This window comes from Molothrus aeneus, chromosome 1, assembly GCF_037042795.1.
Source record: "Molothrus aeneus isolate 106 chromosome 1, BPBGC_Maene_1.0, whole genome shotgun sequence".
Lineage (NCBI taxonomy): Eukaryota > Metazoa > Chordata > Aves > Passeriformes > Icteridae > Molothrus > Molothrus aeneus.
This window is the reverse complement of record NC_089646.1, coordinates 104,190,703-104,205,541: the sequence shown is the minus strand read 5'-3', so window position 1 is coordinate 104,205,541 and position 14,839 is coordinate 104,190,703. Positions and strand designations below refer to the sequence as shown.

At 40.8% G+C, this 14,839-nt stretch overlaps 1 protein-coding gene across 1 annotated transcript in view; it reads left to right on the top strand.

Annotated features, from left to right (window-relative positions):
• Positions 1-540: 540 nt before the first annotated feature.
• The window catches only part of SMCHD1 (structural maintenance of chromosomes flexible hinge domain containing 1), a 68,438-nt gene continuing 54,139 nt past the window's right edge, over positions 541-14,839 (top strand). The window contains exons 1-3 of the mRNA XM_066546339.1: positions 541-720; positions 12,394-12,469; positions 12,920-13,081. Coding sequence (XP_066402436.1) covers positions 541-720; positions 12,394-12,469; positions 12,920-13,081 — 418 coding nt within the window. The remainder of the gene's footprint in view (positions 721-12,393; positions 12,470-12,919; positions 13,082-14,839) is intronic.

Here is a 14,839-nt window from a genome sequence, read left to right as displayed (position 1 = left end):
TGGCCGTTGTCCGGTGACAGGAGCGCGCCCGCCGGTGTCAGGAGCGCGCCCGCCGGTCCCCTCGCGCGGCGGCTCCCGCGCCACCGCTCGCAACGGCCGGCGGGCCGCGAACACGGGCGCAGCATGCGCTGCCATGACCCACCCCGCCTGCGCTTTCTACAGCGACGATGACGATCCCGATCCCGATCCTGCTCTACCCGGCGGCGGAAGTGGCACGAGGCGGAGGGCGCTAACTCATTCCGAGATCACACCGCCAAAGTGGCGCATTTGTTTCCAGGCCCTTCCCACCCGCCTGCCCCGCGCCCCTGGCACTACTCCGTATGGCCAGCGCAGTTATCGCCGTCCCTCTCCTTCCCTCACTCCCACCCTCTCCTTCCGGGCTTCCACGGCGCCTGCTTCCCCAGCTTCCGGGCCGGCTCCGCCTCCTCCTTCCCCTGCCGGGACGTATTTTGCCGGGCGGGGGCGCTGGCGGGCCCGGCAGCAGCAGGCGTCGCTGCCGCCATCGCTGCAGGACGGTTTCAGTCTCCTCAGCTCCCCAACATGGCAGCAGCGGCGGGAGGTGGCCGCGCATCTCGCAGGCCGGCGCTGCTGACCCCTCGCGGCAACGGGGACCGCACCGTGTTCCTCTTCGACCGGCGCCGTGAGCAGGCGGACCCGGACGAGAAAGTGCTCAGCTACGGCAAGGACAACTACCGCGCTTTCCGCAGCGCCGTCTGCCAGGTACGCGGCAGGGCGGGCGCGTCGGGCGCGCCGGTGGCGTTGTTTCACTAGTGAGCGTCCGTCCCTGAGGCGCTGGGGCTGGGGGGCGGCCGGGGCGAGGCGGAGGTGTCACAGCCTGCTCGGGGGCCGCCGCGCCCGCCGTCTGCCCGCCAGCTTTGTTGCCGGGATAGATGGGCGGCCATGGCGGAGAGCCCGCGGCGGCCCCGTCGCCGTCGCCTTTCTCCCGCAGCCCGAGAGGCCGGTGCGGGGCGGCGGCGGGAGCAGCCCCTGCCGGCGGGCGGGAAGGCAGCGAGCGGCCCCCGAGCGCCCCCGCTCGGGGAGCGGCGGCGGCGGGCGCGGTGCCGCGCTCCGGAGGGCGTTTGTAGCTGACGCGGTGGTTGGTGCTCGGTCGCAGCGCCGGCTCGGGGGTCTCACAGGTCGCTTCCAACCCAGGTGGTTCTGTGGCTCTGTTTCTGCTGTCCGAAGTGTTGGCGATGAGCGCCGTTTCCCGTCTCCAGCGGTGGCTGCCATTTAAATACCGTGTCTGGCGGCGCCTTTGCCTGTCGCGTGTCCTTTCGGTTCTTTTTCTCTGTCGTAACGCGAAACGAAACTTACTCTGTCTTCACAGCTCGGGAAGGTGGAGATTGTTTTCCGCGTACGGGCTGTTCCAGCAGTTTGCTGGCGCTGCCAGTAGGCATCGCCCGTTTCTATCATGGTTTCGTTTTCTGAGCGAGTGGTAAATGCCATAAACCTCTTAGCTGCCTGCGTGTTTTACCATGTGAAATGCGCAGGAAAATCAGCTCTGAATTTCTGTACTAATTTAGTCTGATAAAAAATTTAATTTTAATTTCTTTATCCAGTATAATTTGCACTTCGTTTTGAAGCATGTAAATTCTATTTTTTACATATTGATGTGATATAATAAATACCTGTTTTACATTTTAATAAATAGAATTATTTCTAAATATTATAAAAATGTATCGATTATTTATGAACAATGTAAGTACTACGAAGTATTACTTTTATATGTAATATAACTATATCATTATGAAATATATAATTAATATAATTATATGTGATAATAATTATATATAAGATACAGGCAAAATATTTATTGAGAAAAAAATAACTAAATAAGTAATGTATAAATTGTTCTGTGTCTGGACAGTGTTTCATGTAATGGCTTCCTACTGTGATGGAAGCTTTGAGTTGCCAGTGTCAGCAGGGATAGCTGTCACTTGTGATTGCAGAGTTCTGTGTCCAAAATGGCATAGCCATGGCAGAGTCATCTTCCCTAGAAGTGTCCAAAAAAGGAGTAGAGGTGGTACTTTGTGATATGATATGGTTTAGAGAGTGTGAAGTCTTGGAAGACTGGGAAGTCTTTTCCAGCCTTTTTGATTCTGTACTCATAAATAAAGGGGTTGTGGAGTGTTAGCATATTGCTTTGTCTGATCAGTGCCCGATAAAGACATGAATACACTACAGTGTAACATTCTGAGAAGCTAGACAGTAGGGTGGGTTCATGACCTTCCAAGGGTTTGTATCTCCTGTGAGTAATTTATGAGTGTTAGATAATTTTCTTCTAGAATTGTCTTAATAGATACAACTGCACCTAGCAGATGAGCTCAAGAACACTAAGTATTTTCAGTAGTTGAGGCAAATATGTACCTGATGAACCCACCCCTCTTTCTCTTAATTTTGTACTTTATCGACAGGCTGAGTTTAACACTAATTTACAATTTGTTCTAGAATGGAGTCTGTCTTTTCTGGGTTTTTTTACATATACTCCACACTCCAGTGACTTAATGTTTCCATACGTCGACATGGTGTTCAGTTCACAGAGCTTTTGGCATATTTGCAGTACTAAGCCATCATCACCAGCTGTGACAGATCTCGGGTACAAACATCTTTGGGGATTTTTTTTACCAGAGAAACGTATTGATGTTTTGAAGTTGGTACCTTAATGCTGTTAGGCAGACTTCTCGCATGGGCAGCTGAGCGTTTGAGAAGCCTGATGCTGCAAAGCAGACCTTGCTGTGTTTGAATGTGCTGCCTGTGAAAGTAAAATTTTCAAGTATAGTTTTTTTACTATGTTTAGTATTACAAGCCTTGTCACCAGTCCTGGTGGCTGTTTTGCGTGTTGAGGATAACAGAGTCTGTGCTCTTACAAACTTATGCAGCAAGAACCTCAGCTGATTATTCTCTTAGAGAAAGACCTTCTCCAATAATGTGTTTACTGTTATGAATATGAATGAGGCCAAACTTTCTCTGGAGAAAGAGGTTCTCGTTTATTAAAATAGCTGCAAGGAATGGAGTACCCAGGATAAGCCAGGCACCCACACAGCGAGCCAAAACCAGAACAGTGCGCTAACCCCAAGTGCACTGGGTTCTCCCCACAAAACAAGTATCCAAAAAGAAGAACCCTGACCCAACCCAGCTCCCCCCATTTATAGCCCCCTTTGAGTCCAGGATTGGTCCATTTTGGATCCGCGCGGTGATTGGTCCATTTCCAGGCTTCTCTTTGGTCTTTAACGCCTTTCATTCTGGACCGAGCATTTCTGCAGGGCTTCAAATGATTCCAATCCCTCTTTGACGTCTCCTTGCCCCACCAGACCAATGTTCCACCAAACCCTGGACCCTTCTCCTAGAACATTCTAATCAGACCCCCCCTTAACATAATACAATTAATATAACATAATTAATACAATATAATTGAACTATACCCTAATTTAACATAACTTAATTTTTACCTATAACATTTACCATCGGTGAGTGTGGTCAGAGATGCCTCTGTCACTGCTACTTTCAGTGTAATGACTCTTTGCACTTTGGAACTGTCATCATCTAATATGTGGGGCATCTGACTCTGAAAAAATGCTGAGGCAGGTGGATTGGCATGACCTCTAAATGTTGGTACAGTGAAAACTGGACAGGCAGAGGGTTGGGATGTTTGCTATCTCATGTCTCCCACACCAACAATATACAAGTTCTAGGACTTCTGAAAGAACATTTTGGCATCTCAGTGCTCCAAGAGCTTTGTAAATTTGGTTGTACTCCAAAGTTCTCCATTTCTGGCATCTCGAAAGTTGCAACTAATTACTTTTAGGAGAAAGTGATGAATGGGTTCATCGGCTTGGGACAGACTTTCCTAGGTTCGTGGTGCTGAAAACAGCAGGGAAGTGATGAAAGCTCAGGAAGAACAATTCTTTTGTTAAGTGGATTTTGAGTTAGTTCAAACTAAGGTGAAGTGGAATGTTGTAGTCACTTTTAGACAATTAAAGCTGTTAGGCACTGTCAGACTGCTTGATTGGGCAGATACCAAGTATGTAGCAGTGTTGTTTCCACGGGTCTCCGTCTGGTGGCTCAGCCTCAGTACAGGCTCAGCTTTCAATGGACTTTGATTGGAAATTTGTTGTACAACTGAATGATGTGAGTGTAGCAGCAAAGGTGCTCCCACATGGCCATGGCTGACAAGGATGCCAGAAATATTAAGCTGTTGGAACTATTTATGTTGTGAACGTTTTCCTATGGCACAAGAGAATTCTTCTGGGTAGATGTGTATGTATAGGAGTCAAATCCTACAAAAAAATTATGAAATTAAACCTGATTGTGGTATGCGATGATCCTGAATTGAGAAACTTAAGTACCTGAAGGCATGGTCTTGGGCTGCTACTTCTGAGACTTAGGGATTTTTTTTCATAATGCAGAGAGAAGGTATTTTCTTGTTTGTGGAGCAGAATTGATTCAGCCACTTCAGAGGCTGATTTAGGAGCTTATGCATGTCGTGTCTGTTGTCATATAAAATATTCCTCTATAATAACTAAAATATTCTTAATTAATTTTTGAAATTTTGGGAGGGGGTTTTAAGCAAATTTTTGGTTTTTTACTATCCCATAAGTAGTTAATACATGTCTGTGTAGTTGGAAGTGGCTTTATATACTGATAAATTAGCCTTTCATTCTCAGTGTTGCAGGAGGGAAGATTTAGGGAAAAAAATCTTATAAGAGGGTGGAGCTTATATGGTCTTCGTTCTTCATCCTTGTAGTGATCAATCCTAAAGTAGAAAGCTCTTAATTAAGAATAATACTAGCTTGAGTATTCAGTTTGTGCCCATGTGGAGCAGTCATATAATTTCAGTCTACAGAATCATGAAGTTTTAAGGTGAATAAGGGCATTAAATGCTGTGTGTTGCTTCTTTTGCTTCTTCTTGGCAGTACTGTTTCTTGTGCTCCTTATTGTTGTCTTCTGTTAGGTCTGTACCCTACTGCTTGTCCTGATGTTTAGAGTATAATTCAAAAATACTTAGTAGCAGTAAGCAAAATGTAGCTAAACTGTTGGCAGCTAATCTGAAATTCCTTGCTCACCTTATCCCGGTGCACAGTGGAACTGAAACCCTTCAGTTTGTTGCTGGGATGGCAGAAATCCTTCAGTCACTTAGAGAGGTTATGCTCCTTTGATAGCAGAAAGGTGTCTGGGCTGGAAACTGCACAGAAGTTTTGCCATGTGTGAAGGGATTTTTAAGAGGCTTTGAGGTGAACTACCAGTCTGAAGACAGTTAATGGTACTAAGATTAGGGTTACTACTTGTATAGGATCCAAAGTCATTGGTAAATGCTTCCTTAGTTCTTCTGAAGCTTCTCCTCATTGTTGTGATCTCCTTGTGTAAAAAAAAAAGAAAGCATAGATCTGTAATCTGTATAAAAAGTAATTATCTGTAATTAAATATCAACAAGTATCACAATAAAACAATATTTTTTGCTTTTAGTCTTTTGTCGAGCTTCCCGTTGTATCCTAACCTACTTACTATTTAAATAGATATTTAAATAGATTTTGCCAATCCACCCAAATAAATTCCAATGTCTCAATGAGCCAAGAATCAGAAAAGGATATTCATTAAGATGGTGTGTGGAAAATAAGCATAAGTGTAATATCAAATCAAGACAAGAAATAAGTGAAAATTTTGGTGAATATTTGCTTACAGTGCATAATAAATGAAGTATAATCAAATTATTTGCAATCAAAGAAAAAATATTAGGAACTTCTGCAAGTTTGTATCACCAAAACATCATTCTGATAAATGCTTAATAGAGATACTTCCATTAATGATAAAATCAGTCCATCTTGCAATAATTGTATTTTTGTATTTTAAGCCCTATGTTTGTTTAGCAATTTTAGCAATTCTGTGTAACCAGAAACTAAGAATAGATTTATTTTAAACATGCTATGCATATGCAAAGCAAGTTTCTCCTTGATTTTTAAAGACACTGCTGGAAATACTGTACGATGCAGCAATGCTGTAAATTTTTTTTCAGCACTATCACACTGTATTGCAGAATTCACTCAAATTGTTACTGATGTTTTGATGGGAAGAAGGATGCAGTTTGCCTACCTTTGTGCACTTAGGTACAGCCTTATGTGCATCAGTTGATTTGGAAAGCTGAGTGGCTTGTAAGTTCCTGGTCAAATTCAAGTGTTGGCAACACAGTCACATGAAGAGTACCTGCAGTCTTTAGGATTAGTTATCCAGGTGCAGTTGTTAGATGTGACTAAATATTTTTTGGTTTTGAAGAGTGGTTTCTGAATTCTTGTTCATTTAAGAAGTGGTGCCATACAAAGTATTTTGGTAGGAGAAGCTGGCATGAAGTTAATGTTCAAATTTTGGCTGATAGCTGCACTGAGTATTTGTGATTGTGATTTTAGACATGGTAGTTTGTGAAGGTCTTGTGGAAGTTACTGTCTAGACTCAGACTAAGTGTAGTAACATGCTCTTTGTAGAAATTCTGGGGTCCCAAGCTTCTTTCTGCTTGCTAAAAGTTGCACATCTTGAAAAGATGTCTGAGTTAGTGCATCATTCTGGACAAATACACTTGTGACTTCTGTAGAGATGTTGTGTCAAACCATTTGCCTCTTTTCTTTTTTTCTCTTTTTCCATCAAAATTGTGATAAAACTTTAAGGCACCTCAAAAACCTATTCTATTACTGAATCTTGTGATACATAGCAATGTTCTAAGTGTTTCTGTTAAACTCTTAGTTCTTAACTTCTTAACACCTTTTATTGATTACTTTTCGTAAATATTTAGAAGTGTATCAACTGAACTTCTGAAAGTAGTGAAGCTTTTAAGTATGACTGAGGACAAGGACCTTGAAGTTCTGCAAATGTTATCCTCTGTAATTTGTTCTTTAGATGGAGATGGTGCTGTCAATAAAGGATGGTTGGAAAATATTTTTAGAGCGTTAGAGTTCATTGCTAGTTTTTGTCTGCAGATAGTCTCTAAAAACCATTTGACCAGAAGATATGGGCTCCTGTGTATTTCTGTAATATATAATTTTTTGATTTTAGCTCTAAGAAATGCTTAGAAATAATTTCTACCTTTATTTTTAATTTTACCTGCTTTTCTAGAGACTTTTGGATTCCTCTTTGTTGGTGTCCAATTATATATGAGTTTGTGTTGTGACATTAGGGAAGCTTATTGAGATTATGATTGGAGATGACTGTTATCATCCTGCCCTGCTACCATGAGTGCTTAGTCCCAGGTCCTCACTAAGACATCCTCAGCAAGTTGTCATTGTGTTGAGAACTGTCCTAACAGTGGATTGGAAAAGTTTATTTGATTAGCATTCTTAGGAGGCACATACAGTTGTTCTTATATACTTCCAGCAAGGTCTCCACTTAATCTTTTTATATTTTAGTTTTCATATCTGCTACTTCTATTAATTACCTTAATATTATATAGCTGTATGAATAATTGAGAGAGATGATACAAAAGACAGTTCTTGGCTTGAAAATCTGGGATTTGAGAATGAAATAGTTTCCCTTAAATGAGTACTATCATTTCATCCATTTGTTGATGTAAGAGATTTCTCTCAATTTGGACTGATAAATCTTCATTAAGTGGGCTGATTAACCGATAAATGCATGTCTTTCAGATGATAATTTGGTAAATAGCATGGGATATTCAGTTAATCGGTGCAAAATTAGAGAAGGCTACAGCCTTCTCAGTGTTGGGATGTGGCTCTTAGCTTCATATTTTCAGATTCCTGGACAAGTTTTTGTAAAGCAGCTGCTGGATCAATTTGAAATACTTTAAAAGCTATTTTGCCTTTTGCCATGTTGGGTCACTAAGTGTATAACTATGAAGGAGAGCATTGAAAATGACATTATCAAATTTCTTTATGTTTAACTAATACAGTTCAGGTTCCCCTTTAGAGGTTTGCATTGGCAGTACAGTTGTAGCAGTCAGAAAAAATACTTCTTGGATGTGGAAGGTGACTCCATGGATGTTATGTCTCTGTTATCCTTTGGCTGCATCACTAAGGCCTGCAGCCATTTATTCTCATTATTCTCATGTGCTGTCTGCTTGGATTGGTTACGGTCAGAGGATGCAGAATTTTAAGGGTACAGAAGTTGCATATTGTAGGGAACAACTGTTTGTGTTGGAAAGGTTTGGATTCCAAGGGGTTAAACATCTTTTCTGAAGATATTGTAGTCTTGGCTTCACTGTTCTACCTTTGTCATGTTGGAGAGTGTTCTATTCCTTCAGTTTTAAAAGTCAACACCAGGAGGAGCAGAGGAAGTGGGCCAATGACTCTGTCCTTACAGCATGTTATTTCTCCTTCACTTACCGCCTCAAGCCTATTCATGTGACTGCTAGCGGTGGTGGTGCACACACTAAATTAAATATTTGTTCTTTGAGCACCTTTTCCAAGGCAGATAGTAAATCCAGAGGCAAAATCTAAGTTGACTTCCTGTTGAGTGTTTTAGTTGGCTCAGTAGGCAGGTAAGACTTGCTGTGTGTGTGTAGATCAAGTAGCAGTAAAACTTTTGAGCTTTTGTGCTCATATGTGAAAGAGAAAAGAAACAGAGGCCTGTTTAAAGTGTAAGCTGCTGAGGAGTTATCTATGGTTTGAGGGGTTGTGTTTTTGTTTTGAGGTTTGTCGGGTTTTTTTTGGTTTATGAAGAAAACCTGTGACTGAAGCTGGTACATAAACTGAACCTTGCTTCTTGATTCAGACTTAAAGGTTAAAGATACCACCAGTTCATTCACGCTTTCATGTGTCATACCTGTAAAGTGCTCTGCTGAAAGCTTCTTGGGCATGTGACATTGTCTCAAACTCCTTTAGCATTGTATTAATCTCATGTCATAAACATCTACCAGCAGGTTGAGAGCTATTAACTTTATTTATCATTAAACATAGGTGGTGCTCCAGACTGATCCTCCAGTTACAAGGAGGGCATTTTTCTTGTTTGTACAGGCAGCTTTTTTTGCGTCTGTGTCATTCCATGGGTTTAAGGATTGATATCCTGCTGTGTGCAAAGCAGGGTAAACTCAGGGGTTTTGTTTTTCTTAATTTGACTTATTGCCTGTTAATACAAACTTGTGATGATTGATTGTGGGGGAAATTAATCACTTAGAGAAGTGATGCATTTCCTTCCCCTCTTCCAAACTCATCTTCTGTCATACACCATTCTTTTCATTCCTAGTTTAATTTGTCCTTGTTCTCCCAATGCACATCTCATGGTCAATCCCAATTCCTTTGGTTAGGCAACAGGTGGTGTGAGACATCAGGGCATGTTCGGGGCTTTATTCTGCTGCTCATACTGTTTGTTTTCCTGTTATGATGAATTGCCATAGGTCTCAGCTCCATGGGAGTAGGAGGACAGAGAGAGGAAGTTCTGTGCCCTGATGTGAGTCCTCCATGGCCCTCAGCAGCTTTGGGACCCTCCCTGCCCTGGTGTGGAGAACATCCTTTCAATGGGTCTGTCCTGGGCAGTGTCTCCTGATGCATCTCCTCTGTTGCTTCTCTTTTGTCTCTTCTATGTCTTCCCTGATAAGTTAGAGCAGAAGCACCATGTGCCCTTCTGGTGGAAATTTGGGGGAGGAGTGAGTTATTTCCATGGATTTGAGAGCTATCTGGAACTGGCTATGGCTGTCTCAGGGCAATTGATTGCCTCTTCTCACACTGGTCACCCCTACAGCTCTCTGACATCAAAGCCTGGCAGCGTACGCTCAGCATGCTTCCAAGTGTGGTTTAGCAACTAATTTGATTTTCATTCAACAGCTATGGTTGTTTTCCCAGAATATTAAAATTTTGGTTTGTTGACATAATCTATACTTCTTAGGCTTTTGGTGTAATTTTTCTCTTCTCTATGCACATAACAGTTCATCTTTGTACTATTTTAACTCTTGAGTTTGCATGAAGTGATAATATGTAACCAACAGTTTAGGGATCCTTGCCTTTTCACATGTCTGCCTTTTCTAGGTTGTGGATTTATTTGAAGTTTGTGTCTTTTTTTTTTTCCCAACGTCTCTTCTTTTGTATACAAAAAGATAAAAGCTTTCACTTAGTTGTTTGAACACAGTAACCTCCAAACATGCTTTCACTGTGAATGTGCACAGGTGTTTCTGAGCATAGTGATTGTACTCTTGCAGATTTTGGTGACAGTGAAAGCTTCATCATGGTTGTGTGTCTGGATTATCATAGAATAACTCACAGATTTATTGTATGAATGTGTTTCTGGGTCTGAATCTTATCAAATTGTGTTGTGTACATCTTCAGTACTTACTTGGAAAAGGGCACCATGCTAGGCTGAAAAAGACATGGCAGTGAAACCGGAACTTCTTACCAACAGAAGATAACATGATATCTCTTACATGCACAAATCTTACTGAGAAATTAAACATTTGACCAAACATTGTCTGTTGGAACTGAATGGAAATTGCCAACTGTACAAGTAAATTGCCCAGTAGGTTCACTTTAATTCAGGAATGACCAGCAGCTTCTCATTCTGGAAATCAGATCCACATACTGGCACAGCTGTCCAGCTGCTTCACTGCTACCTGGCATAGTGGGAAGAGACAGGGACTAGGATAACCAAGAATGTAGGAGAGAGGGAGGGGGAAGTAAAACAAGTAAGTCTTATATAGAAGTGAAGCATTCAAACTGAGTAATTCCCAAAGTTTACAAAGGATATGGCCAGTCAAACCATGGCATGGACAAGAAAAAACAGTAATCTGCAGTCCAGACTGCCAAACTTGGTCTGTGTACCTACCTAGTAGTTGGTGAAGTGGAAAGGACCTGCTGCCAGTGGATGCTGAAATGCTGGGTTCGCGCAGGAAATTAAAGCATAGCCTGCCAGGCTGTTTGGGTTGGTTTAATTGAGGCTCTCCCATGGAATGGGGGGGAGGACCAGAAGGATGAGGCTGCCCCTGCTTCCATAGCAGGCTGCTGCCTTGTACATGCACTAGCTGATCCTAACTTTTTGCTGCCTTAAAGTAAATACTGCACTCTTCATAATAGTGTGAGAGGAGAAGAGCCTTTGGGAGAGTGAGAAAACAAGGAAGCTGTAGCTATAGCTGGAGGGAAAGATGCTTGTCTGTGCTTTCAAATGTAAAACTCTACAGTTACTCTCTATTAACCACTGGCCTCAAATGCACTGTAAGGTGTTAGTTTTTAAAAATCCATATATTTTAATGCTTACTTTTCTTGCTCTCAGCAGTTTTATAGTTTTTCCTGTACAGATTTGCTATGTGGAATTTTGTGTAATGTGAGAGGTAAAATTGAAGTGATCTGAATTCAGAAGAGTTAAAAATATTACTTTGGGTTCTTAAGTCTGAATATCAGTCTCTGTCATCTGCATTAGTTTCACTTGCACCAAATGCTATGAGAAGTTCACCATTTTTTCTAATTTTGCTGATGGATAATAACTGTAACTTTAATGTGGTCACAGGGAGAAAGTAACTGAAATATGGAAAGTAGGCTCTTAATGAAACCATAAGTAGTGTTTAAAAATATTTTCATGAGTCTGAGTAATAGGGATGGAAAGAGAGATGTGGGAAATGATGAGGGCAAGCTGCTACAGAGAATGCTAGAGCTTCCTTCAGGGAAGAATCTGGGTAGAAATGCATAAAGTACTTATCTGAGTTTTCACTGCAAGACTGACTGGGTTGATGGAGTTTGATGAGACCAGGGTTGACTTTTATTTGAGTTTCAAAGACTGGAAAGGCAGGAGAAGGTACAGATATTTATTTTATTATTTTGGGAAAGAGATTAGTGTTGATCATCAGGGTGTAAAAATGAAAGCAAAAGTAGAAGCATTTGAATGCATGTAGAAAGCAAGATAAAAAGTCTAAAGCTACAGTAAACACATTCAGAAGAAGGCATGAAAGTGGCAAAGATTGTTTATGTTCAGAAAAATAAACTTCAGTATTTTAACAGTAAAGAATTTTTCTGAAAGAAATCTTTATTTTTTTTTCAGATGTATGATATAATTGAAGAACAAAGACTTTAATATCCAACGTTAAGAAATATTAGGTTGGTTTGGTGTCTTAGGAGTGCAGTCAAATATGGGACACCCTCTAGATCATAACTATTGTTATTGTAGTTTCACAGTCTTGTTCCTCTGCCCTCAAGGGGGTTATCTGTAGGACAGTTCTTCCTCCTTAAAATTCCTGTTGCTCACTAGAGCATATTTTTCTTTTATGCAGGTAAAAGAGCAAACCACCCTAGTATGAACAGATTTGGCTAAATTGAGAAAATAAGTGATCCTAAGTTCAACCGTGTTCTAAGAGATTATGTGATTACTCACCAGTAGCTTGTGACAAAGTAAATAGACTGTGCCTTTTTTTTTTTTTATGTATCTGAATAGTTTTTGGACTACTTAGTTATCATAACTAAATAACCTTCAATTTTATAGGCATTTGGCATACCTTCTGATGAAATCTTTGTTATCACCACAACAAATAGGAAGGAAATCTCTGAAGATAACTTCAGTAAGTATCTTAGATGACAAAATAATTACAGTTATTTCTTATATTGGCCATAAAGGTAACATGATAACTGTTTGTGCTCTATGATATACAGTAATTAACTGAAAGTACAAATCCTGTAATAGTTTGCCAAAAATTGTTTAAAAATTATTTTCAAAAGCATGATTTTGATGAGTTCATATGATGACAGTTATACTAAGTATTTTCTTTCACAAAGTCTGTAAATGATAGGAAAAAATTATATGTACATAGCTATCACCTGAGAAAACTTGCATTCTAAAGCTTGGAAATGTGAAAAGATATTAATTTAAATGTAGTTGTTGTTAAATGCTGAACAGGCAATGCCTAGGACAATACACAGATTACCTGCAGCTAAGCCCGTACTTGTTTTGAGAGCAGAAGTTGCCTGATGCAGTGCTCTTCAATGTACTTTGCATTTCATCTTCACTGCAGGCGAGCTTGTTCACGATGGAGTTACTTTATATCTGCTGCAGTCAGTTGATCAAATGTTGCTTTTGGCAACCAAGGAGCGAATTGACTTTCTGCCCCACTATGACACACTCGTCAAAAGTGGCATGTACGAGTACTATGCCAGCGAGGGCCAAAATCCTTTGCGTAAGTACCTGCAAAAGTAATCTTGTGTAAATGATGTTTATATGAATATAATGTGGTTATGAGCAGTTCAACTTAAAATTATAGCTGCTAAAAAATAGTCCTAACTGCAAAACAAAAATTAATGTGTTCTTTATATAAATTTTTCTTCTAAAAATTATTAAAAGTAGCCACCTAAGGATCCAGATTTATAGAGATATCTTCTCAAATACTTGTTCAAGAAGTTTGAGTATTTTAGAAGTAAAATAACTTTAGCCTGAATAATCTTGTGCATGTCATTCAGACAGGTCAGCATTTGTGTTATCAGTTTTTTTGTCTCCTGTACTAAACTGTAGACTTTGTGTTTGAATTTCATGAACGGTTTTTGTGTGAGCTACTATAGAACGTTTTGTGCCCTCCCATCTGGGGTGCTACAGGGCTTAACTTACCAACAAGAGCAAGTATTTCTTTAAAAAGATGCTGCTTTAATCAGTTTTTATCTAAGTGGTGCATGAAATATGTGACCAGCATTTTGTATTGTTTTATTGAATAAATTACTTTCTGTTCATGGCTTCTCTGAAAATTCTGTCTGTGGCTGTGATTACCTTCTAAGTACTATGTAGTTCAAAGGTACAGCAGGTTCAAAATTGCACAGGAAAAAAATCCAAAAAATATCAAGAATCAAGCATCATACCATTCCTGTTGTTTTAAAGCAATATAAAAAATGTTTATAAATAGCAGCTGTTATTTTTAAGGACCAATCTTTCCCCTTTCCTCTTTGTGCACATCATTTGTTCTGTGCCCCAGCAAAAGCACTATTTTGGTTCGGGTTTGGTGGTACTGTTGAGTCAGTGGTACACCCATCCCTGTGCACAGGAATTGCTGTGTAAGGCCACTCAGAGCAAGCGTTCTGTGGAGATATGTGCTTTATTCCTGCCAGCAGCCAGTAGTGGACCTGTGGCTTTCCAATACAGAGAAACTGACTGGAAAGGCCAAGCTGGGCATGGTCTGTAGCAACCACATCCTGGTGGAATTTGATTATATAGGCAAGTGTAAAGTATTGTAAGGACTCTAAACCTTAGGAAAAGACCTTTCAGTTGTTAAAGGATGTTAAAGGGTGTGGTTCATGGGACACCCGGAAACACCCTTGGGGATAAAGGAGTAGAAGAGTGCTTGCAGTTGCTTAAATGACTTTTCAGAGCACAATAACTATTGATTTCTATGTGGAAGAAATCGGGTGTAGAAGGCAGGAGAATAGCATGGCTGAGTAAAGACCTCCTGGTCACACTGAAACACAGGAGAGAATTGCACAGCTGGTGGAAGCAAGCTATAGAATAATAGCAAGCTAGAGAATAATATAGCAATAATAGCTAGCAAGCAAGCTAGAGAATAATGCAGGGATATTGCCTGGGAATATACAGATGAGATCAGGAACGCTAAGGCACAGCCGGAGCAAATTTGGCAAGGGATGAGAGGAAGGTTAATAAGGGTTTTACTGATACATTAGAAAAGGATGATAAAAAAAGTTGCACCCTAAATAAATGAAATGTGAAGTGAGGAGGTCTAGGGGCAGCTGACATGGGGAAGGCTGAAGTACTAAACCAGTGCCTAACCAATTCTGAGTGTTGATGAAGGACCATTGTTCTTTGCTATGGAATAGTAAATATGGATCACATAACTGATGCTCAACTACTCTGCAATGAAGAAAGTTGCAAAAAAGTGCAGAACAGTTTTTGTACTTCGATAACAGCTTGAGGGAAAATGCCATGTGCTTCAGTGTTG